The 26,310-nt window shown below is 45.1% G+C and overlaps 1 protein-coding gene across 1 annotated transcript in view; it reads right to left on the reverse strand.

Annotated features, from left to right (window-relative positions):
• Positions 1-11,167: 11,167 nt before the first annotated feature.
• Positions 11,168-26,310, reverse strand: part of PA2G4 (proliferation-associated 2G4) — a 45,492-nt gene continuing 30,349 nt past the window's right edge. Inside the window, exons 8-13 of the mRNA XM_077483410.1 lie at positions 22,303-22,381; positions 21,280-21,413; positions 20,658-20,752; positions 20,314-20,441; positions 19,707-19,760; positions 11,168-11,514 (exon numbers count right to left, since the gene is read on the reverse strand). Coding sequence (XP_077339536.1) covers positions 11,461-11,514; positions 19,707-19,760; positions 20,314-20,441; positions 20,658-20,752; positions 21,280-21,413; positions 22,303-22,381 — 544 coding nt within the window. The 3' untranslated portion in view covers positions 11,168-11,460. The remainder of the gene's footprint in view (positions 11,515-19,706; positions 19,761-20,313; positions 20,442-20,657; positions 20,753-21,279; positions 21,414-22,302; positions 22,382-26,310) is intronic.

Raw genomic sequence — 26,310 nt, forward strand, 5'->3', positions numbered from 1 at the left:
GGCTGGCTCACCTGGATCTGCCAATCCAGGGACAACGGAGATTTGTCCCATTTTGTCAAAATCTCCTTCTGCAGTGGAACTGGGCATAAGGTACTGCCTCGAAGGAGGCTACCATAAGCCCCAGTACTCGCATGCAAAAGCGGAGCGACGACCACTTGCGGTTCATCAGTAGTTTGACCGCAGATCTGAGAGTCTGCATTTTGTCGGAGGGGAGAAAGACCCTCGCTTCCCTGGAGTCCAATAGTAAACCTAGGTACTCCAGATGCTGGGTCGGTACAATCACCGACTTCTTTAGGTTCAACAGCCACCCAAATTCTCGCAGAGTCTGCATGGTGATCGCCACATCCTCCTCTAATTCTGAGGCGGAAGATGCTCTCAGGGAGATCGTCTAGGTAACCCACGATCGCAATCCCACGTTGTCGCAGCAACGCCAATACTGGAGCCAGTACTTTGGTAAAGACTCGGGGGGGGGGGGGGGGCTGATGCCAGGCCAAAGCAAAGAGCCACAAATTGGTAGTGGGCTTCCCCCGACTGCCAAACGCAGACATTTTTGATGCCGAAGGCATATGGGTATGTGCAGGTACGCAACCTGGATGTCCAAGGACACCAGGGAGTCCCCTTGGTGGAGTGCAGCGACTACTGAGCAAACTGATTCCATTCTGAACCTCTGCACCTTTTACAAAGTGATTGAGGGCTTTTAAGTCCAAGATTGGACGTACCCCTACCTTCTTGGGGACCACAAACAGATTTAAGTAAAACCCCTGGAAGCGTTCCGATTCCGGAAATGGTACAATCACCCCCTGATTCAGCAAGTCCCTCACCGCCCCTAACAGGGCCTCCCCGGCAAACTGGGGATGTGGGTATGCTGGAAGGGAAGAATCTGTTCGGCGGCCAAGAGAAACTATCTTGTAGCCTGTGTAAATCAGGTTGCAGACCCATTGGTCGGATAACCGGGAGGTCCACTGGGCTGCAAACTCCCAAAGGCGACCCCCCCACCCGATATGTGGGTGGGGGGCAAACCTTCATGCGGTAGCACTTTTGTTTGTAGGCTTGCGGTTCCAGGGATGCTTTTGACCGTCTGTGGACTATCAGGCTGGGAACGTTTTGTCGAAGCACAGGGCGGACCAAAAAGCCGATTGTGAGCTGAAAGAGGGCCCTTGCCTGTGGTGTGGCTCCTTAGCCTTCCTGGCCTGTGGGAGTAGTGTACTCTTACCGCCAGTGGCATTTTTAAATAATTTCATCCAACGAAGCTCTAAAGAACTGGTCTCCAAGGAAAGGCAGATCCGTCAGGGCTTTTTTGTATGCTTGGTCAGCAGATCAGCATTTTTAGCCAAATCAGGCGCCTCAGCACCACAGTGGACACTGAAGCCCTGGATAACAGAGGGAGAGTATCCAGGGCCGCGTCACAAACGTACTTAAGGCCTTGCACTAGTTGGTCTGCTAGTTCCATGCAGATAGGGGAGGCCTTTTGCTCACCCGATTCACGGTGCAAAACTTTTGCCCACTCAGTCAGTGTCTGACACCAGTGCGGATGCCAGTACTGGTCGCGCGGCTGACACACACACACACACACACACACACACACACACACACACACACAGCCTCGGCCTTCCTATCCACGAGATCCTTGAATGCAGGAGTCCCCTCAACCGGGATCGTGGTTACTTTATTTAACCTAGATACTGGGGGGTCCACGACCAGAGGAGCCAACCATTTCTTGAGAAGGCTTTCCTCAAAGGGGTAACGCACCGCCATGTTTTTTGGGGACCGAAAAGGTCCTTTTCAGCCGACCCATTCCCTGTAGATGAACTTGTCAAAATACAGGAACACCTTATAGTTTCATAGTTAGTAAGGTTAAAGACAACAGTCCATCCATCTCAACCTGAGTGAGTGTCTACAATTGCCCCTATCCCTGTACATTGTACACTCACATCACACATCCCTACCCTCAAGGAGCCCACAATCCAAGGTCCCCATTCATATACTAGGGCAAATTTTGGACAGAAGGTGAATGTGCTGACTTGCGGGACCCAAAAGGGACCGATACATCAGCAGAGGGATCCGCTGGCTCCTGGATCTTCAGGGTATCACGCACAGCTGTGATAAGTGCTCCAAGAAGCACTTTGTCGCACCCGGACCCAGACGGGGAATCATCCTCGCTGTCCAAATGGTCCTGGTCAGCCTCGTTCGATAGGTCAGAGCAGGGGGTCACCAGGTGCAGCAGGGCCCGAGTCTGCATCAGAGCTCTCCCCAGAGGATGGGGGGGGGGAGGGGCCTTTTACGCGCACCTTTCCTTCCACGCACCGCCTCTAATTTTAGCAACAAAAGAGTTAAGGACCGCCGTCAGGGTGTCCATGGGCACAGCGCTATCCGCAGGTGACCCAGTTGCAACAGCCTGGATTTTGGGGGGGGGGGGGGGGGGGGAGAAACACCAGTTTCTGAAGCCATGCTGACCCTACCCTGTCTGCCACCTGCAAGGGGACATAGGACAGTGAAGGTCCCACCCTCCTGCCACCACCGCCTGGTGGGGGGGTTCCTAGCGCCAGACTCACCACCCTGGGGATTTCTGTGATAGTTTTGAGCCTTGCCTGTAGTCCCCAGGAGGTTACCCAAGTGCAGAGTGAGGAAACTGTCGGCAGCAGCTGTAGAAAATAGTGATGAAACGTTCTGCAGAGCTTGCACCAGCGTTCAGGAAATGGCCATCCAGTGTCCTGTATACACAGTGGACACAGGAAACAGCATGTGAAAGCACATTTAATGCTGTCACAAGAGAACTGCGGTGAAAAGAGCGCTCAGGCTTAAAAAAAAAAAGCCACCAATGCAACTAATAGGAAAATCTCCTAGAAAATGGCCGCTGAGGCTCACAAGGGGAACCTGCTCTGCCCTCAGCCAAAATGGCCACCGGACAGCACCATGCAGTGACAGGAAAAATCCTAGAACAGCGCTGCCTTCAACCAGCAATAACTCCACAGACACCTTTTGGGACCCCCCCCACACGGGGACCAGTACCATCGCTAGCTGCACAGACCCCCTACAGGTGAGAGAACCAGCGATCCCCATACACACACCGCCCCCAGCACATGCAGCCACCCCCCCCCTTCTGGGGGGGGGGGGGGGGGAGGGAGGGAAGATAGGGACGTGGGAGAGAAGTGGTGAGGTGGCCCCCGAATCGACCTCCCAGAGAATGCCCAGCTGCTCCACTCCCCGAGGAGGGAGAGCCGTACTTGCCAGTCCTGAAGAGCTGGGAGACATTCCATCACAGACCCACTCCTGTGCAGTTACAGGATGGCTGCTGGCCCAGTATACTGTGATCCAGACATCAGTAGCCTAGTCATATGTATACCCTGGAGCATTGAAGCTCACCGACCACCTCTGGAGCTGAGGTATGTCGTGGTCTGCCGAGCCTTAGCTGCGACCTGCACACGCTCGATGGCCGAACTGGGGGGACTACAAGGATAACTCAACCAGCCTGTCACCCAGCCGGCAGTTGATGAAAGATCCTGGGAACTTCTATCTTGCGCAAAAGCATCAATCCTGCATCAAAAAAAAAAAAATGGACCAAAGGGCCCGCAGGGTTCCTAGGTCATTCTCCTTCACTAGGCAAAATAAAACTGGAGGCTGCTGGGGCAGCAGGGACAGTTGTTAGCACAGGGTCCGCCCCCTGGGCGGTACTGACAATTCTGTGTTACAATTTTGCCTAGTTCTCCTAATGGCAGGCTAACAAACCCATTTAGTTACAGAGAGCTGTGTCGGTCGGTGAAATAAGAGAAATCAAGGCATGTTTCGTATGCCATTGGATCCCTTGTCCTTGACACAAAGGTCCACATCCGGAACTACCCATCTTCTGGCATATCAACAGAAGCATGTTGGGGTGAAGGGACCATTCTCCCGGGAACAATTGTTGGCGACTCAAGTAGTCCGCCTGCCAATTCACTATTCCTGGAATGAAAATTGCTAATAGGCAAAGAATGTTTTCTGCCAAGATAGACTATGATTCACCTCTTTCTGGGCCGCACGACTTCTTGTGTCCCCTTGGTAAATGATAAAAAGCCACAGCTGTGGCACTGTCAGATTGGATACCGATATGACAATTCCGTAGTTTGAACTTCCAGGCCTCGCGGACCAGGCGTACTGCCCAATTTTCTAGACTATTGATGGACAAGGTCATCACTGATTTGGACCATTTCCCCAGGACAGATTCTTCTTCCAGGACTTTTCCTTAGCCCAGAAGGCTGGCATGTTACCACCTTCCAGGTAACTGGTAGAAAGGATTTTTGAAGATTCTTGGATATCAACCACCAATTGGGCTCTGATGCACATTGGGGGATAAACGCATTGGGAAGTCCAGAGCTTGGGCCTTCTTGTTTGCAGTTGACAGTATACGGTTTTGCAGCAGTCTTAAATGAAACCGCACATAAGGAACAGGCTCGAAAGAAGCCATCTTTCCCAACAAAATTCATGTAAAGCCTAATAGGATTCTTCGTTAATTTGAGTCACTTAATCAGTCCCCTTATGGAACTGATCCTTTCCTGGAGAGAAAAAAAAAAAAAAACACACACACACACAACATCCTGTGAGCTGTATCAATGATCAGCCCCAAGTACTGCAATCTCCTTGATGGATTTAAGGAGGATTTCTCTAGGTTGAGAATCCAACCTTGGTATTCCAGGTAGCCAACTGCAGTGACCAAAGTTTGGATTAAGCAGGCTACCAAATTGATCTATGAAGAGAAGATCTAAGCAGGCTAGTATTGTTATACCTTGAACCATTACCCTGGCTAAAGGAGGAGCCAGGATCTTTGTAAACACTAGTAGCTGAAAAGGCAGAGCTACAAACTGAAAATGAAGATTTTCTACCTTGAAGCGTAGATTTCTGGTGAGCGGGCAAAAAAATAAAATAAAAAAAGCATCCTTGATGTCGATGGAGGCCAGACGTTCTCTCCCTTGTAGGACAGAGACTACTGACTGGATTGATTCCATGCAAAAAGGATATTTCAAAACCGGTTTAGATCTAAAATGAGTCCGACATCCCTGTACGGTTTTGCAACTGTAAAAAAGGTTTGAATAGAACCCTAATCCTTGCTCTACCAAGGGGACCACCGATATCACTGAGACAAGAGAGGATTCAAGCTAGAAAGACTTCACTGGATCTCTGGGAACATTTTGATCTGAGAAAACAAGATGTGAACAGTTTCTGCCAGACCCATGAAAACTGTAGAAGCCTTCCCACTCGAGCGAGCGGGGGGAGGCACCCTCCATAAGGCTTTAGTATTTTGTTTTGTGGGTTACCCAGGTCCTCTTGATCCTGGGACTGACCCTGAGGTTGAATCCTGACTGGAGGCCATCGTGACTGCATGGAGGCAGATACCCCTGGCACTGGAGAAGCACATTTAAAAGAAAAATACTTAAACTTCTTAGCCGAAAAAAAAAGGACTTTTCCCATTAGAAATTCTTTGGATATACCTATCCAGATTGTCTCCAAATAATCATGCACCATAAAAAGGGAAACTGTCCAAGAGCTTTTTGCATGGCGCTTCAGCTGACCATTTTCAAATCATAAAATATGCCATGTACCATATCAACTGTAAAAACAGAACACTTCTGATATTCTGGCCAAACCCTGGGACTGCTACTGATCAGAAATAACCGACTACCTCTATAAACTGGTCCTTTAAGGACTGAGACACTCCGAATGCCAGCGCAGGTTTGAATGACTAAACCTGCAAAATCTTTTTTAAAAGGAACTCCAACTTCTTATCTGTTGGACCATTTAGCACATGAGCATTGTCTACTGGACAAGTCAGGTTTTTGTTTACAGAGGATATAGCAGCGTTAATTGCTGGAACTCCCCATAAAACCCTTCCTCCATAGAAGGAAGTCTGGAGAACTCTTTCAGGGGGGGGGGGGGGGTTATCTGGGTGCTCTCAGAATATAAGCTTTCTTAGCCATGAATGGATAGAAAAAGCATTAACAGATTGGTGGGCTTTTAGTGAACTCAAGCAGAAGCGGGCTCAACGACTGACTGCGTTACTAGCAGTAAAAATGTGGAGCGGACCAAATCAGTGAATTGTAAACAACTTTTCACCAGCTAGGCTTCCATGTGACTAAATACGGTTTTCTAGAGCCCTTATTGACATTTTAACCCCCCTTCTGCCATAGCGCAAAGAACAAAGCAGAGGTACTACCAGAAGGAATGCATCCACTGCTTGAGAAATAGTTCAGCTGTCGCTATTGATGCTCAGCTAGATGCAGTAGTAAAATGTTTCAAAGGAATGCCTGTGTCACCAACCTCGTTGGTCGTGTCATTCCTGCAGCATAAACACAATGGTGCTTTAAAAACCAGACCTTTCCGCACTGGGCATTTGAGGACGCCGACTCTGCATTAAACCAACCCCCCCCCCCCCCCTTTAAAAAAAAAAAAAAAAGTTTTCCTGTGTGAGTGTGTGCCCCAGATCCTATAGGATCCACGGGGGAGGAAGGAGGAATGGAAGAAGAGGGGCCTGGAAGCCAACGAGCGGCGTATTTTTTTTTGGAAAAACACCCTTTCGCACCCTTTTCCGAAGAGGGGAAGAAAAAAACAGCACAGGGGGGCATCCGGTGGGGAGAGGGAACACACCCCCCCCCGACTTACTAGAGGTCTTGCTGCACCGGAGGAAGAGAAACTGGCTGTTTCCTGGACAGCGATTGTGACGATTTTTATTCAAGCTAAACCTCGGCTTTAAGTGTTGTGATGACACTTTCCAAAAAACAAAACAAAAAAAACGACCATATCACTGCTCTTTCATCCCCTGGGCACTAAAACTTTTTAGCTAAACAGGCTTTAAAAGGCAGAGTACGTCAACAAGGGTAACAGCTGAAAATGTGGCATGAGCAGGTTTACAAGCTTTGAGGGAGTCTTGACAGGCATAGGATTTGAAGTAATTTGTTAAAAGTATCAGCTAAGGTTCAAGGAGAAACCCCCTTGCCAATAATGCATCCTGAACTTTTCTGACCCAGCTGGCAGCAAGTTAAACCCAACCTGCAAAAATACCCTTGGCAAATTCTTTATAAGTGAGAGTTGGGATAAGTCAGCAACCCACCTCTGCATGGGGGGGCACTCTACCCTACAGATTGAGGACCCCTGAACACTGCCCTATGTATTAGGATCTCTGCAAATCACTTACATTGGCAAGACCTCATTACAGCCAGTTGGGCCAAAACTCAGACCAGACTGCAAGGCCAGAAGCTAGTGCATCATGCAAGCCTAAAAAGGTACCATTTCTGTTTGCAGGATAGACTTGTGGGGGTGAGCAATTACTCTCCAGCCATGAAAACTGACTAGTGAACAAGTGAAGCCTAGTTTAACGTAGAGCAAGTTTATCGTGATAGATATATATATATATATATTTTTTTTTACTCCAGCTCTACTTTGTTGGGGCCTTGCTGGTTATAAAAAAAAAAAAAAATGAAGACAGCTGGAAGCTGGCAACAGCTTGGATTACGGGATAAATTTATATTTTGGGTATGTACGGAGCAAGCCAATTTGCCAAAACAGTGAATTTAGAACCTTGAATTAAGTCTCCCTTGCATGTCTTTTAACTTCTAGAGCACTTTGGGGCACGCCAATATGCGATAAAAGCAAGAAACAATTTAACACCGCACTAGGCAATGATTAAGCACCCTACAGTGGCGTGAAAAGAGAATATGGCTAGAGAATTTTTGTCCCTCATGTCTCTAACCGTATGGATTTTACTATCTTTAATAAAGTTATAATGGAGTGTGGAAGTCCAGCTTTTTCTTCAATTCTTCATGCAATAAAAGCACTCAAGACAAACACAGAGTTGACGTGATCCTTCCAGCGAACCCTAAAGTTTCAGCTTGATGGGTTTACTTAGCAAGAAATTGCAGGCAGGCCAGTACTCCGCTTTCCATTTGCAATTCCTTCATTTTATATTAGAGTATTCTATGATTGCTTACTGTGTGCCTGAAAAGTGCAGAATTGGTTCCATACCTCAATTAAAGCTGCCACGTTACATACTGTGATAACAAAGCCAGCCCTCATGGATCTAAATCTGGTCGAATCAGGGACTGACCAAATTTCAACCCATGTATGGGCACGCTGGTTGCACACAAGTGGATCAATCCACTTGTGTACACAGCCTGTCTTCCGGATATTTCCCAGATTAGTGCTGCAGTAGTGATTCCCCCATCAACACTGACTAGGTTGAATCAAGCAATTTTCAGTGGAAGGGGGGGAAAAAAAATAAATAAAAATCATAATCCATGGGCTGCTTTTGGCCAAACCTTGTAGGCAATGGCCCAATCTGTGTAAGCTGGCCATGAACAATAAGAGGTCTCCCACAAACAACAGGTGGGGAAACATCTGCTTGTCAACTAGTGTCAGGACCCACAGCCATCCTTATAGGTGACCTGTTTTAAAGGACTAAAGCAGCACATGCGTATACCTTTTTTCCACTCATTGAATGGAAGGAGGGTCAGCCTGGTTACACAAAACTAGAGCCATTTCTTGAGCCGGCAAGTGCTCATTAGTAACCCCTCGAATAGCCCTTCATGTCCCAATCCCTGACCATTTTATTTTTTCCACCAAAAGAGAAAGAAATCAAGCAATACAGAACGTTTGCCAAAAATTTACCAGTCAGTTCCAAATTTATTTGGGAAAATATACAGATCGCAAAGGAATTTTAACATAACTTGCAGGCATTTTTCCAAGAAATACATATCTAATAGTAAAATGAGTAGAAAATTAAATATTTCCTTCCTGCAATCACAGTGATATCACCATCCTAGACTGGAATTGCACCACAGGGCAATCACAACCTATGACCTCCATCAGCAAACACGGTACGCGCACCAATAGTCCCTTTCATGTAAAAAGGAAAAACATTGTCCCTTCGAATGACAGACAAGTTAAATAAGTGTTATTACAACTTTAAAATATCCAGCTGCTTAAGAGTCTTGATCTGGACCCTTTCCAGCCAAACGAAACTTAAAGATAAGATGTAACATCACTTTGAAGTCCCTAACGGACATGCCTGTCCCACTAAGAGGACAGAACATGAAGTAGCCAAGGATCAGTTTTAGGAGGAGAGTGGTAACCCCATAATTCCTCACAGGTCCAGAACTACATAAATGTGATCTTTAAAAGCTAGTTTATTACATGATATAAAAATATATATTTTCCCCACAATTTGTGGGGGATGGATGGATGCATGGTTTAATATTAAAACAAAATAGGTGAAAGCAGAGTTTAAATCACAATTTTGCTGGGCCAATTAAGCAGGACCTACAGCAAAAACAAAAAAACCCTCAGCCAAAATTTTCCAATGGAGCAGCCTGAAAGCACTAAATAGAAAAAAGCAACCATACATATTTGAAACGTTTTGATGATACACAAACCCAGGGGTATTGCTGTATTTTTAGTGACAGAGGATGCTTAGGAGGCGTTACGGCATTTTCAAAAATTATATTATATATATATATATATATATATATATATATATATATATATATATATATATATATATATATATATATATATATATATATATATATATATATATATATATATATATACACACATATACATATACACACATATACACACACACCCCGTTTCCCCTAAAATAAGACCTAGTGTGATTGTTGGTGATAGCTGCAATAAAAGCCCTACCCCCCAAATTAACTAGGGCTTATTTGGGGGGTAGGGCTTATATTGCAGCCAACACCGACAATCATGCTAGGTCTTATTTTAGGGGAAACAGGGTATATATATACACATTCTTCAATGCATGTATATATTCTTTGAAATACACCTGCCACAGTCGGTCACGCTAGTAATATTTAGATATCACCTTCTAGTCAGGGATTAGTATAGAGCATAGCTGCTGGAAAATGCATGACATTTTAAAACTAAGCCCTACTCAAATGCCACCATTTGCAGAAAGGAATGACTAGATCAGTTAATGACAAAAATAAGGACATGATTGCATTTGTTACCAAATTCATACATTATTATAATAGCAGAATCTGCTCCTTTTCCCATTTCCAAAAAAAAAAAAAAAAAAAGAAAAAATTAAACACTTCAATTATTTCTACCTAGAATGACTTTTACATGCAAACGTTCTCATACTTTTAAAATATGAGTTCGTTTAAGTGCGCCGTTGTACCTGCAACAAAAAAAATAAAAATAAAATGGAGCTACAATTTCTAACTTGTTTTAAAAAGGTGCAAGCTCCAGGGGTTTAAACCAAGCCCTAACATTACAGCCACAGTTATTGATCTAGATAGAACTCTGCACAATAAAAGTGCAGACTTTTCAGATGGCACACTTGTTGCAGAATATGAGTTTACTAGTTACTTCATCAAGCTGGACCTTTGAAAACAAGCCTGCAATGGGCAGACCCTGCGTTTGTATTCTCATAGCACTTATCAATAGCTGAACGTCTGAGATCAGGATAAAAAGTTAATGTTAATGCACATACCACCCTGCAGTTGCCAAAAGAATGGACATGGAAACCAGAGAGGGGGTTAGGCTGATGACACTCTGCTCAATAGACTAGATACGTGTGGAATGCGGAGTTGCAGAAGTGAATTTTACTCTAGCCTCCACAATCCTAAAATCATTCCAGTTGAGCGCAGGGACGTAGCATTTTCCAATAAACTGGGTTGCCATTTGACTTGGCCGGTGTAAAAAAATAAAAAATAAAAAATCCTTCAGGAGATGGCCATAAAATGCTCAAGTGCACTAGAGGCAGGCATTATGTGCAAATTGGAAATACACTTTGGTATCAGCAAGAATACACAGATGAAACCAGATATGTTACAAGTGCAGTACCAGCTCTTGGATCAACGAGTAAAGTTATATCTGGTTAAAGAGCACTGTTTGTCGGTTTGAATAAAGTATTTCCAATGTTCACAAAATTTGAAGTGCACTGCATGTCCTGCAAACTGCATACTGGAGGTCCCTATCTCAGTAATAGAAACACAGCTATAAATGACAATCAAGCAATGGTAAGAACAGCAAAGGAATGATAAATAGACTTGTGGTTTAAAGTCAATAACAGACCAAAATGAATGCAAGTTTTGTGACAGCAGTGGTTTTAAACTTAACAATGGACTGTCCCAATCCTACAAAATATCAAAATCCTTTTAGAAAGAGGGTCTTAAGACTGGTTTATATGCCCGATTTTATTGGTTGTATTTATATATATTTTCTTTTGGTAAAGTAGTCTGGTGTGAATTCCAAAGAGGTCTTTTCCTCCGCGTCCATGTTTGTATCCAAAGAGGATGGGGGGTGGGGGGGCCTGGATCCAATAGTACTCTGTTAGATCACCAACAAAGCCCTTTTTTCAGTTTCAATTCATTTCGTTGGGAGAGGGGAGAGGCAAAAAACAAAACAAAAACGCAGGTACTAAAAATAAACTGGCAGGTCGAAGTCAAACACCTTTGGATCTAGATTTCCTCACTCTGTGCCTTCATTATCTTCAGCAGTGGCTTGCTCTGCATTCTTTGAAGCCTACAAAAATAAAATTAAACACCATTATATGAATGCCCATTCAGAACCAAAGATCCCACTATTAGCAGCTATAGTTCAATGTTCTATGTGTTAGACTGGCCATAGACAGAGGATGGCTGAAAACATTTATGAGTGAACCACTAGAAGGGTGGTCTCCCCCCAGACTGATCTAAGCACGTACATTCAAGTGGATCAAGCATGCATGTGTAACGTCAATAGACAACTGGATACAAGCAGTAAACTGATCAGTCAATTCTAGAAGCAACAGCAACTAGCCAAAAATCACACAACTGATCACCATTTACTTCACCTTCAAAAGTCTTCTTGGTATTTGTTACCCAAGGACATGAGGATGGTCATCCAAACTTCTGCTGATCATATTATTCCAATAAGAGCCGTAAAGAATAAAATTTGTGGTCGAACGCCACCATGTATGGCCAAAAATCAAACTAATTCTGTCTAACAATACTGCTGCAAAATTGGATTTTTGTATTTTCTGTGAAATAGTTTTCTAGGACTCCACTGAGGGATGCAGGAAATTTTATCCCTTGGGGTTATACTACCACCTACAGAAGGATTGGATACTGGAGGGGGAAAAAAAAAAATTTAGGCAGCGCAGGATAACTCCTTTAACTAGATGCCGACCGCCGGCTGTCAAATGACGGCCAGGCGGCGCACCTATTGTGGCGAGAGGCCGTCATATGACGGCCTCCCGTTTAAACAGGGAATGCGCGCGATCATGCGTGCGCATCCCTGTTTCTTCGGTGGCGGCGTGTCACGGAGACACCGCTCGCCACCGAAGGGGGTGAACAGCCATTCGTTATGGCCGTTTACCACGTGATCGGCCGTGATGAAGTCACGGCCGATCACAGATGGTCACACCCTGAACGTGCATGGCGCATGCGCGCGATCGCGTGCACGTCGATGGCGGCGAGTTCCCCGGGAACACTGCTCGTCACCTACGCTGGTAAACAGCCATTGGCCGGCTGTTTACCCACGTGATCGGCTGTGATCCTTCCACAGCCGATCACTAAAATGTAAACAAACCGCGGTAACATCTCGTTACCGCATACAGTGTACACCAATCATACTGATTGCCCCCCCCCAATAAAGAGGACCTGTCAATCACGGCCCATCAGAGTACCCGAGTACCTGTCCCGGCCCATCAGAGTACCCGAGTACCTGTCCCGGCCCATCAGAGTACCCGAGTACCTGTCCCGGCCCATCAGAGTACCCGAATACCTGTCACAGTCCATATGAGTACCAGTCACCAGGCCATCAGAGTACCAGAGTAATGGGGTCATTTTGTGGGTAATTTCACTGTCCTGTGGTCCAGGACCTTCAAAAGTGTGATGGGTAGGAATGAAATGAGATGCGTCATTTATGCTCCTAGAACGCCTGAACGTACTACTTCAATGTTCGGCCTCTCTATGTGGCCAGGCTGTGTAAAAAGTCCTACACATGTGGTATCGCCATACTCAGGAGTAGCAGAATGTATTTTGGGGTGTAATTTTTGCTATATACATGCTATGTGTTAGAAATCTTATAAATTGACAATTTTGTGTAAAAAAAAAAAAAAAAAAAGCGTTTTTATTTTTTCCCACATATTCCAAAAACTTCTGGAAAAAAATGAACCGTTCAAGACTCATTATGCCTCACAGATTATGCGTTGGGCTGTTTTCTTTCCAAAATGGGGTAATTTTATGGGAAATGCCATTGTCCTGGTACTCCAGGGACTTCAAAAGTGTAATAGGTGGTTGAGAAATGAGATGCGTCATTTTTGCTCGTAGAACGTCTGAAGGTACTACATCAATGTTGGTGCTCTGTATGTGGCCAGGCTGTGTAAAAGTCTCACACATGTGGTATCGCCGTACTCGGGAAGAGTAGAAAAATGTATTTTGGGGTGCAATTTGTTGTATGCATATGCTGTGTGTGAGAAATAACCTGATAATATGACAATTTAGTGAAAAAAAAAAAAAAGAAAAAAAAAAAAAAAAAAAAAAAAAACCTTCATTTTGCAAAGAATTGTGGGGAAAAAAAAGACAACTTAACCACTTGCCGACTGCCGCACGACGATGTACGTCGACAGAATGGCACGGGCAGGCATATGGGCGTACCTGTACATCCCTGCCTTCCCGCGGGTGGGGGGCCCTATCGGGCCCCCCCCCCCGGTGCCTGGGGCGGTCGGTATTCGTTCGGGAGCGATCCGGGATGAGGGGGCGGCCATTCATTCATGGCCACCCCCCTCGCGATCGCTCCCGACGAATGAAAATGCTCCGTGACATCACTTCCTCTCCTGTAATGTAAACACAGGAGAGGAAGTGATGTAATCTCTCCTCCGTGTCGGTATTTTTCGTTCCGACACCGAGGAGAGAGGATCGGTGAGTTGCACCAACACGACACTACACAGTAGAACATGCCAGGCACACACACACCCCCCCGATCACCCCCCCCCCCCCCATTACCCCTGCCCCCCAGTCACAGTGACACCAATGTCTTTTTTTTTGCATTGGTGTCATTTGTGACTGTAATAACTTAAGGCAGTTAGGGTTAGCCCCCTTTAGTTCTAATGTACCCCCCTAACCCCCCCAATAAAGGTTTAACCCCGTGATCACCCACCGTCGCCAGTGTCACTAAGGCTGGGTTCACATTGCAGCGGTTTATGAGAACGAATGTGATTCGCACCGCACTGCAGTGCAAATCACATCCGATCTCTGTGCGATTCGAGTTCAGCCATACAGATAGTATGGCTGAATTCGCGCCGCACCTGCCCCTTTTTTGGTCCGCAGCAGAATCGGATCGCATGGGTGTTCACACCATGCGATCCGAGTTTGCAGATCGCACTGCGATATGCGAACTGATCTTGGGGTGTCATTAACATTTCACTGACACTCCCAGCAGTTCGCATAGGGCAGTGTGAACTGCCGCCGGGAGGCATGCGATGCGGGAACCCGCCGCGGATTCGTGGCGTTCCCGCATCGCTCCAGTGTGAACCCAGTCTAATAAGCGATCATTTTTCTGATCGCTGTATTAGTGTCACAGGTGACGCTAGTTAGGCAGGTAGGTAGGTATTTAGGTTCGCCGCAGCTTTTTATAGCGCCAGGGACCCCCATATACTACCGCATAAAGCCCCCTGATTGCCCCCTAGTTAACCCTTTCATCAGTGATCACCATATAACTGTTACAGGTGACGCTGATTGGTTAGTTATTTTTTTATAGTTTCAGGGCACCCGCCATTACCTAGTCTCACTTGTGTACCCCTAAATTTAGGGGGTGTCTACTTTCCAAAATGGGGTCATTTGGGGGGGGGGGGGGGGGTTTGTGCCATCTTGGCATTTTATGGCCTTCAAAACTGTAACGCCCTTAGAAAGCCTGAAGGCGGTGCTTGGTTTTCGGGGCCCCGTACACGGCTAGGCTCCCAAAAAGTCCCACATATGTGGTATCCCCGTACTCAGGAGAAGCAGCAGAATTTATTTTGGGGTGTCATTTCACATATGCCCATGGCACGCGTGAGCAATATATCATTTAGTGACAACTTTGTGGAAAAAAAAAAAAAAAAAGTTTGTAATTTTCCCGCAACTTGTGGCAAAATATAAAATATTCCATGGACTCAACATGCCTCTCAGAAAATAGCTTGGGGTGTCTACTTTCTAAAATAGGGTCATTTGTGGGGGTTTTGTTCCATCTTGGCATTTTATGGCCTTCAAAACTGTAATAGGTAGTGAGGAGTGAAGTCAAATATTTACGCCCTTAGAAAACCTGAAGGCGGTTCTTGGCTTTCGGGGCCCCGTACGCGGCTAGGCTCACAAAAAATCCCACACGTGGTATCCCCGTACTCAGGAGAAGCAGCAGAATTTATTTTGGGGTGTCATTTCACATATGCCCATGGCATGTGTGAGCAATATATCATTTAGTGACAACTTTGTGTAAAAAAAAAAAAAAAAAAAAAAAAATTTTTTTTTTTGTCATTATAAAATCGCTTGAGGCAAAAAAATAAAATATTCAATGGGCTCAACATGCCACTTATCAATTTCCTTAGGGTGTCTACTTTCCAAAATGGGGTCATTTGGGGGGGTTTTGTACTGCCCTGCCATTTTAGCACCTCAAGAAATGAGATAGGCAGTCGTAAACTAAAAGCTGCGTAAATTCCAGAAAACGTACCTTAGTTTGTAGATGTGACAACTTTTGCGCAAACCAATATACAGTTATTGACTTTTTTTTTTACCAAATACATGTGGCTGAATACATTTTGGCCTAAATGTATGACTAAAATTGAGTTTATTGGATTTTTCTAATAACAAAGTAGAAAATATTTTTTTTCAAAATTTGCGGTCTTTTTACGTTTATATATCGCAAAAAATAAAAAAAAATCGCAGAGGCAATCAAATACCATCAAAAGAAAGCTCTATTTGTGGGAAGAAAAGGACGCAAATTTTGTTTGGGTACAACATTGCATGACCGCGCAATTACCAGTTAAAGCAGCGCAGTGCCAAATTGTAAAAAGACCTCTGGTCATTTACCAGCAAAATGGTCCGGTCTGAAGGTGGTTAAAAAAACTCACCATGCTACTTACTTAATACCTTGAGATGTCTACTTTGTAAAAAGGGGTCATTTGGGGGGTATTTGTACTTTCCTGACAAAGTAGTGTCTCAAGAAATGAGATACACCTGATGTACTGAAGGCCTGATCAGAAGTGATCAATTGGCACCATAGTTTGTAGACTCTATAACTTTCACAAAGCCCAAATATATACTAATGTGGGTCATTTTTACCAAAGATATGTAGCAGTATAAATTTTGGCCAAAATTTATGAAGAAACATTACTAATTAGCAAAAATTTATGACAAACGAAAAAGGCTTTTTTTTTCCACAAAATTTACGTTTTATTTTATTTATAGCACAAAAAATAAAAAACCCACTAGTGATTAAATACCACTAAAAGAAAGCTCCTAAAAAGGACACAAGTTTCATATGGATACAGTGTTGGATGACTGAGTAATTGTCTTTCAAACTGTGAGAGCTCTGAAAGCTGAAAATTGGTCTGGTCAGGAAGGGGGTGTAACTGCACTGTATTGAGGTGGTTAATCACCAGCATGCCACAATTCTACAGCAAAGCAGCGTTGAGAATTGGGAACTGCCTGCAACTCAAAGAGCCGCCTGGGAGCATAAGCTTGGAGCGTGGTCTAGAAGCCACCTAGAGATAGTGGAGGAAGAAGCTGGTACACCCTTACAGAGTCCATCTGGGGATTATAAAAAAGGGAATTAAGGGTTATTAAACTGAAAACCAAAAGTGTAATAGATTACAGTTTACAAGATATTAGATGTGGTGGTTGCATTTGTTTTTTAGGCTCCCCTCGACCCTTCACCTGATCTGGCCAGCAACACACCTATTAGAATGCCTACACTCTGGATGAAGGAACACCAGTGCACATTTGGACAGCAGCATTTTTAGTTTGGGAGGGGAGTGTTAGACAACAAAGCCGTCTTATAGGTTCAAACACTGCAGAGAACCAAATTCACATCCCAGAGAGTCGGAAGGGAACAAATGGGGGGAGCCAAATGTGGGACCTTCTGTACAAAAATCTTAATCGTAGACAAACTGTCACAGAAAAAATAGAGAGGGCAGAAACCTCACCAATGATAATGCCGAGAGCCAGAACCATAAAAGCAAGATTACCAGAATGTCCTCCATCTTGGACCCCAAAAAGCAAGTGAGCTGAGGGGGGGGGGGGCAGAAATTAGGCAAGACTGATGCAATGGTGCCACCAGGGCATTCCCTATTCACTGTACTTGGAAAAAACCTTTACATTTTATTTTATTTTTTTTAAACTGGGAGGTCCACATCCTGGATCCCCAACCTGCAGGTTTAGAGACCACTCCCCCAGGTCCAGGCACTGCCGGCTGAGGAGCTCTTCCTGCCAATTCTCTGCAAACCAGAATAAACACAGCTAACAAGTCTAAAAGTTCGGAGGACAAGTTCCAATCTGCAGGCAGATTTCTGGTTTCTCCAAAATTGATGATCGCCATCCACTGTAGCAGTCTGGATTGGACAATCCTTCAGTAGAATGGTCCAATGCTGCAGAGACAGCCAAAAGTTCCAGAAAATTGATTGGGAGAAGAGACTCCTGCAAAAAAAAAAAAAAATAGGATTTTTATACTCGCCGTGAAATCCTTTTCTCTGAAGTTCATTCAGCAGCTCTTGACCTTAGGTTATATCATCCCTTTAGGAGAGGACTAAGCAGAACGTGTTAAAAACAGCAATACTTGCACAGTACTGCCCAGGGAGAGGTCCTACTGGCTATAACCCTTCACACTGCATCCAGCAGCTCAGTTCGTCGAAAGCAGTACAACCAGAAATAGGAGGGGTGGGTGCTGTGTCCATCAATGAAGTTGAGAGAAAAGGATTTAATGGCGAGTACAAAAATCCTATTTTCTCTATAGTCCATTGACAGACACAGCAGCTCTTGACCTTAGGGACGTCCCCAAGCAGTGTCAAAGAAACGAGGGGAGGGAACAGCAAACAACTCCACCCAAAACAGCCACAGCTCCTCAACGGAGGAGTTGCAACCTTAAACAGCCACCTGTAAAACCTTGCGGCCGAAGCAAGCATCTGAAGATGCACTCACATCAACCTTGTAAAATTTAGTAAAAAAAGTGTGAACGGTAGACCAGGTGGCCACCTTACACACCAGAGAAACAGATGCTTGATGTCGGAAAGCCCAAGAGGCACCAATTGCCCTGGTAGAATGTGCCGTGACAGGAAAGGGAGGCGCCCTCCCCCTTATGGCATAAGCCTGAGACACAATTTGTCTGATCCACCCAGAAATGGAAAAACGAGACCGCCAGGCCCTTCTTTGGACCAGCCACCGATAAAGTCCGACCTCCGAAAGGGAGCCGTAACAGACAGACAGACAGATACATGCGCAGAGTCCGGACTATGTCCAGGGAATGCAAAGCCACCTCTTTAGGGTGTGACAGCCAAGAACATAAGGATAGAAGCACAATGTCCTCATTTAGATGAAAGTCTGAAACAACCTTTGGAAGAAACTAAGGCTGCGGATGCAGCACTGCCTTATCCTTGTGGAGGATCAAGTAGGGATGACTTGCAAGACAAAGCCACCAGCTCAGAAACCCTCCTGGCAGATGTAATGGCAACTAGAAAGAACACCTTCTGAGAGTGTCAATAAGGAAAACTCCCTAATGTTTTCAAACGGCGGTTTCTGAAGCACCGAGAGCACCAGATTCAAATCCCACGGGGGCAGCGGTGGGCCACATGTTGAAACCCCTGAACAAATGTGCCCAATGAATGAGCCAAGGGTCCCTTGAAAAAAATAGCCAAAAGCTGATCTCTGCCCCTTAATGGTGCTTAATGCAAGTTTCTGATCCACTCCTCACTAAACAGGATCCTGGAACGTGAATATATACGCAGATGCCACCCCATCTCCTCACACATGGAGATGTAGGCCTTCCACGTATGATGATAAATCTAAGAAGATAACTTCTGTGCCCTCAACATAGTGGATAGTACCGAATCCGACAGACATCGGTCCCTTAGCACCTGGCTTTCAAACAGCCACGCCATTAAAGCCAGTGACGGTAAAGCAGGATGAAATATTGGACCTTGCGACAGAAGGTCCTCTCACATTGGCAGTCGCCAAGGAACATTCGCCACCATTCATACTATGTCAGCATAACACGGACGCAGAGGCCAGTCTGGGGCAATCAGAATCACAGGAATCCCCTCTGCCTTCAATCTGATCACCATCCAATGAAGGAGGAACGACTTCCCGGACCGAAGGGCTGACAACCTCAGCCACCAGATTAGGGAATCCCCGACTAGCTGGCTCACCCGAATTGGACAATCCAGGGACAACAGAGATTCGTCCCATTTGGACAATATCTCCCTTTGCAAGACTAGAGTGTGTAATTGAGCAAACGGTATCGCCTCAAAAGTGGCTACCATGAGACCCAGGACTCATGCAAAAACGCAGCGACGACCACCTGCGGGACACCAACTTAAAAACTAAAACAATACTATAATATGCGCAAATTTGGATCCCAAGAAATGAATATTCAGATTCCTACATAAGCCCAATCAGGTCTGTCTCATTCTCTTAAACTAAAAACTAAAAGAAGAAAATTATAGCTGTTGACATTCCAAATAGGCATGAGCATTGCCGAGCAAGAATTACCTTCTTTTTCTTCTTTTTCTGGGTCTTTCGGCTAGCAGAACTTTGCAGAAGTGCCTGAAAAAACAAAATAAATAAATAGGTTACTAAATAAGTTAATAGTATACAAATTTATTGGCCAGTAAAAGAAGTTGGTCTATGCTGGAGCATTATAGAGGATGAACTTTTCAAACTATTCAAATAATTTTACAAAATCAGCCTGAGCTACTTTCAGCCTTTGAGAAACACAAACGTAACGATGCTGCAAACTGAAGTCAATGCACTGTTACTGTAATTTTTCTGAATGTATCAAGTGGAAAATCCAAAAAAAGATTACACCTCACGGATTTTTATACAAAAATATTAAAATACCGTCATATTGGGGTTATCAATGCTGAATTTTTGAAAAACTGGTTTTAATGCATTAAGTCAGGAAAGATTAAGACATCAGGAAAGTTTGACAATGTCCTCTGCATTATTAGTCAATTATGCAAAGTATTAAAATGAGAGTCGGGTAGCTAAAATTTTGGGACAGAACAGCAAATGGAAAGGTTTTGCTTAAGTCTGCTGTGGCAATTTTGGTAGTTTAAATATTTAAATCTAAAAAGTCCAAAGACCAATGTCCACTTACCTTTAAGTCTGTATCCTGCACCTCAAGTGCAGACTTGTACAAATCTGGCTCAAAGGGACCACTTGTTATTCTCATGGGGCCATTAGGCATCAACAGAACTGTAAACTTAAACTGTGCAACGTGTTCTCCTGAGAAAATAAAATGCAATAAGTTAATGTACAGACTCCACAGAATTCTCCAAATCTTAATAAAAAAGCTGAAATAAAATAGAAAATACAAGAAGATTATGTGAGCACAGTCCTACACCATGACTGCTCAGGTAAAGCATAATTTTTTTGCACAGCAAACCTATTATGCAAGGCTACTAACACATACCACACATAAAATGCAGTTTGCAATCTCACCTTCCTTTTCATAGAGTACATTGAAAGGTTGGAGCAATTCATGCTTTGCACATTCCACCACGCCCATCCTTGCTTTCTTTTCATCTTCAAACGCCCTGTAAAAAATTTGAATATTGAAAGCTAGGAAATATACACACACACACACACACACACACACACACACACACACACACACACACACACACAACCCAGCAGAATACATTTTAGATTTCTTTCCAGTGTTTGAAGGCCATTTAAAAGGGCAAATGAATGTTTGCATACAAATATTTCAGCCACGAATTTACATGGCTTTCCATAGTAGAAGCAATTTCTATCCAAGAACCAGAAAAAGCAGCGACTTACAACACATGCATAAAGTATGAATGTTGCTTTTACAGAGAGCATACGGTAGTCAGCAAAGTTTCAATGAACACCAATAGCGGCATTGAGCACAAATAACCCAAATTAAATAAGTGCACAAAGCTCTAAAAATGCCAAATTACTGCAGCTTCCTTTGACGTTCCAGAAAAAGAATAAAAAAAGGCTAAGATCAGTTATGTGCCAGTTATTTTATACATATAGGTTTATATTTTAGGGCTTAAAAAAAAAAAAAAAAAAAAAAATAAAGGACAATATACTATACCTAAGAGTAAATGGCATGGCACCAAAACGTCTCTCAACTTCACTGAAAAAGGCACGAGAGGTTTTCATCTTCAATCCATACTGCTTAGTTGGATCCCTTTTGTAAATTGTTGTTCTCTGTCCAGCATCCTTTGCCTAATTCAAGGTTGATAAATTATATATTAGCAATAAAATCACACTAATTTGGATTACTGCAATATAAAATAAAACCTGCTTTGTCCTAAACATTTACCAAGGTAACTGCTCTGATGTGCAAGAGCCTTGTACAAATAAACGTAAAAGTAGCAATCTTTTTTTTGCAGAGCCTTGTGTGTGAACATACCTGCATTAATCTTCAAATCCACCACTGGGGAACCCTTCGGATGCTAGGCCCATGCCATACAAGAGACTGACTTCTGCCCGTCTAGACAATAGGTTGTCACTTCACAAAATGAAGCCTTGCCTCATCAATCAAGTCCTAAATGTCTGAACCTCATGATCAGCTCTGGCTTTTGAGGCCCCTTGTTTCACCTTGGGCTAGGATAAAAGAGGTGCCTGCACATCAGCATGGTTTTTATAAAATGTTTAAGATCAGGCTTAAAAAGGTTCAGCCTGAGCTTTTTAGGCTTCTCCTAAGGGTCACAGGAGTGCAATTCGTTTTGCACTCCTGTGACCAGTTTTCAGCAGAGCCAACATTACCAAGTTCAGTCCAGGCAGCACATCATCCAGACTTAGAAAGTCTGGATCCACCAGCTGCCTGGACTGATGGCAGTCTCAGCGAACCGCTGAGACAGCCACTCCCCGTCCCTCTACAACTCAGTACTCCAGTGAGCGTGCAGGAGAGATGTTGACAGTCAGCAGCTCTCCACTCGGGCAGGTGAGAGAACCGAGCCATCGGCGATGCTCGGTGGCTCAGCTGTCAGTGAAGAGGCAGCAGGGGACAGATGTGGCATGCATCCACCTAAGTATGAATAGGGAAAAAAGCAAAAAAAAAAAAAACACACAAACCAAACCATACCATACCATACTACTCTACATAACTCACCTTTCCCTCCCCAGTACTAATAAGAACATCAATAGCATAAACTTCGTGAACTTCAAATTCTGCCTTTTCATGGTCTTTCCTATAAAAGGGAATGAAAAATACAATTTAAACAAGTTTTTCTCCCCCTTTATCCAGCTACAAGCAAACAGACAAACAGGATGCAGAGGTACACAATGCAATAAATACCAGTATGTGGAAAAAAGGCAAACTGCATTCCCATCCACTTATACAGTAGATCTTACAGCAGCGACAGTTCTGCATATATCATTTGCCCAGCCACACCTGTTTTCTTATATAGATATCAGAAACCAAGCATTACAATACCTTCTATCCTCAACTGCATCATCCAACTACTTACCCAATATAAGAGTGCTTTTGTGTTACACAACACCCCCCCCCCCCAACTTTTATGCAATTTGTTTTTCTTGTAAAGTTTGAGCTCCGTAACACATTCTTCCACTATGGAGGTCTCAATTGAAACTAATTTCAGTACTAGCATTCCGCTACCGGCAAACTGATTGTGTCATCACCAATAGTATGCAAATCCAAATCGGAGTTTTAAAAACAGGGCAAAATACACGTGAGCAGAATATTGCTAATAAGCAAGCAAAAAAATTTAAAAAGTTGCTAATCTCAAAAACTATCCCAGTTTGGAAGTTTAGAACATATCCGCGGAAGAAGGTGCAGAAGGTCTCCTTGACCTGAGCTCCATTTGCTGCAAGCATGGGGTATCTCTGACTCCAGGACCATGTAAAAATTTGGGGGGTCCTAAATGCTCTAGAGATTGGAGAACATCCTCCCATGTCTTCTCAGACAGGGTAATATACAGACGTATTACCAAGGAGTTGAGCAGCAGGTCAAAAATAAGCCTGAGCTGCAATGCAAAGTTGTAAGGTCTAGACTTGCCTGTCATTGCGAGTGTAATTAGAACCAAACAGATGCTTAAAGTGGTTAGCCCATATTAATCTATGCCAGCCCCTCTATTAGAGCCTGGCATTGCACACCAAGTCTTTGGTAAAAATGAGGCTTGTAAATACCTGTTTAGAGCCGACTTCAGGCCGGTCACATGACTCACAGCCGCTGTACAGCTCCGTTGGATTTTTTCTGCAGGAGGAGCCCAAGAGCTCCCTGTAATGTCAGCTGGGGAGGTTACATGGCCCCTCCTGCAGTAGCCCTGTAAACTGTCCAAGAGTCATGTAACCGGCCTGAAGATCCCTCTGAATGGGTATTCACAAATTAATTATATATATATATATATATATATGTGCTATGCCAGGCTCTAATAGAGGGGCTGGCAGTGACGATTTCAAAGTTTTAATTTTACTAATAGCAGTGGGAAATATGAAGGGGGTTTGAGGCAGAGAGACACAGCCACTGAGCTAACAGGTAGGGAGGAGGGAGTTAGGGAGAGAGATGAGAGCAGAAGGGCTGCGGATGGAGAGAGACGTACCGATGAGGATAGTCAGGGCTCAGCCTGGATTTTCATTGTCAGTGCAGGGGAGGGGGCAATGGACACAGAGTGGAGGGATCAGGGAGGTTTTTATTAAAAAAATTTTTTTACAGTTTAGGAGGTGGGGCAGATTACACAGCACAAGCACTGTTCTGTTTAATCTGCTTTAAGGGATCAGTATCTGCATTTTTTGGGGGGTTAAACACTTTAAGCATCATATGCCAGGCACGCTCAACCTATGGAGCCATCTGATGTGGCCAGTGATCTCAAACCTACGGCGACCTGCATAGCCTCCTTCTGGTGCATACCAGTATTGCAGCCAGCTGCCTGCCCGTCTTACTTTCCTAATGCACAGACATGGGAGAGGAGCCTTTAGTCAGGTGGATTACATCTAGTGTCATCAATACAAAGGTGGATTCTGTGATCTTGATGCAATTCCGGGAGAATGTGAGTGCACCGTGTCATTTTATCTTTGCTTAATAAAAAAAGACAAAAAAAGAAAATAGATTACTGCACCAATAAGGCATGTGCTTTCCTGGTCTGTTTTTGTTTAGCTTATCCACAGTCCTTATTTTGGCAATTCAAGGGATGGCTGCAAAGACCCTGATTTAAGGCTGAAACATCGGTTCAGGGCTTATTTTCACTGGTCACACCTAAGTGCAAGAGTGGGATTAATGGTGAAAGTTAATTGTGAGAATAAAAAAAAAAAAAAAAAAAAGATCTTTGATTGCGAGGGGGAATACTGCTACCCAAACTTTTTATCTTCATGTAAGGAATTGTAAGGTAAAAATGTTTAGGCTTTAGAGACGACGACAATTCCAGTGCCCTAGTTAGAGCCCATTCACACAGGGGCAACTCCTGATCCGACTTCAGGTCGCCCCTAGTCGCCTCAGGTCGGACAACATTTAAAAAGCAATGTAAGTGAATGAGAGCCGTCTTAATGCACACTACTGAAGTCGCTCCGACTTCAGAAAAGGTTCCTGTACTACTTCTATCCGACTTGTAGGCGACCGGTACCCATTGATTTCAATGGAGATCGCCTCCAAGTCGGATCTCCGTTTATACGGAGGCGACTTTGACAGAATTATCAGCTCTCAAGAGGGAACTCCACGGCAAATTTCTGAAAAAAATTTGGCGTGGGTTCCCCCTCCGAGAGCATACCAGGCCCTTAGGTCTGGTATGGATTCCAAGGGGAACCCCCTACGCCGAAAAAACGGCGTGGGGGTCCCCCCCAGATCCACACCAGACCCTTATCCGAGCACGCTACCCGGCCGGCCAGGAAAGGGGACGAGCGGGCGGCCCCCCCCTCCTGAGCCGTACCAGGCCGCGTGCCCTCAACATGGGGGGGTGCCTTGGGGGAGGGGGGGCCTGCGGCCCCCCCACCCCAAAGCACCTTGTCCCCATGTCGATGAGGACAAGGGCCTCTTCCCGACAACCCTGGCCGTTGGTTGTCGGGGTCTGCGGGCGGGGGGCTTATCGGAATCCGGGAGCCCCCTTTAATAAGGGGGCCCCCGGATACCGGCCCCCCCACCCTATGTGAATGAGTATGGGGTACAATGTACCCCTACCCATTCACCTGTGGAAAAAAAGTACAAAAAAAAAACACAACACAGGGAAAAAATATTTTATTGCACAGCTCCGGGGGTCTTCAGTCTTCGGGGGTCTTCTCGCCGGACTCCTCCGCTATCTTCTTGTAGCTCTTTTACTAGCGGAGGAGTCCGGCTTTCTTCCTCCCCGCCGCCGGCCTCTTCTCCCGACTTCGGGGGTCTTGTCCCCCTCTTCGGTTCTTCTGCCGGGCAACCGCGCCTTCTTATAGCTCTTTTACAGGCGGTGGCCCGGTCTTCTGTCGTCGCCGCCGCCTTCCGTTCTTCTTCTTCTTCTTCTCCAGGAGATGTTGACACGACGCTCTCTCCGGCCGGAATGCCAGAGCCGCCCTGCGCTGCCACTTATATAGGGACAATGGGGCGGTGTCACATGGGTTGATGTCACATGGGTTGATGTCACATGGTAAGGGGCGGGGTCACCATGTGACATCAACCCATGTGACCAACCCATGTGACATCAACCCATGTGACACCGCCCCATTGTCCCTATATAAGTGGCAGCGCAGGGCGGCTCTGGCATTCCGGCCGGAGAGAGCGTCGTGTCAACATCTCCTGGAGAAGAAGAAGAAGAAGAAGAACGGAAGGCGGCGGCGGCGGCGACAGCGACGACGACAGAAGACCGGGCCACCGCCTGTAAAAGAGCTATAAGAAGGCGCGGTGGCCCGGCAGAAGAACCGAAGAGGGGGACAAGACCCCCGAAGTCGGGAGAAGAGGCCGGCGGCGGGGAGGAAGAAAGCCGGACTCCTCCGCTAGTAAAAGAGCTACAAGAAGATAGCGGAGGAGTCCGACGAGAAGACCCCCGAAGACGGAAGACCCCCGGAGCTGTGCAATAAAATATTTTTTCCCTGTGTTGTGTTTTTTTTTTGTACTTTTTTTCCACAGGTGAATGGGTAGGGGTACATTGTACCCCATACTCATTCACATAGGGTGGGGGGCCGGTATCCGGGGGCCCCC

The sequence above is a fragment of the Lithobates pipiens genome, unplaced genomic scaffold (assembly GCF_037356315.1).
Source record: "Lithobates pipiens isolate NorthernLeopardFrog02 unplaced genomic scaffold, aLitPip1_a1.2 Scaffold_16, whole genome shotgun sequence".
NCBI lineage: Eukaryota > Metazoa > Chordata > Amphibia > Anura > Ranidae > Lithobates > Lithobates pipiens.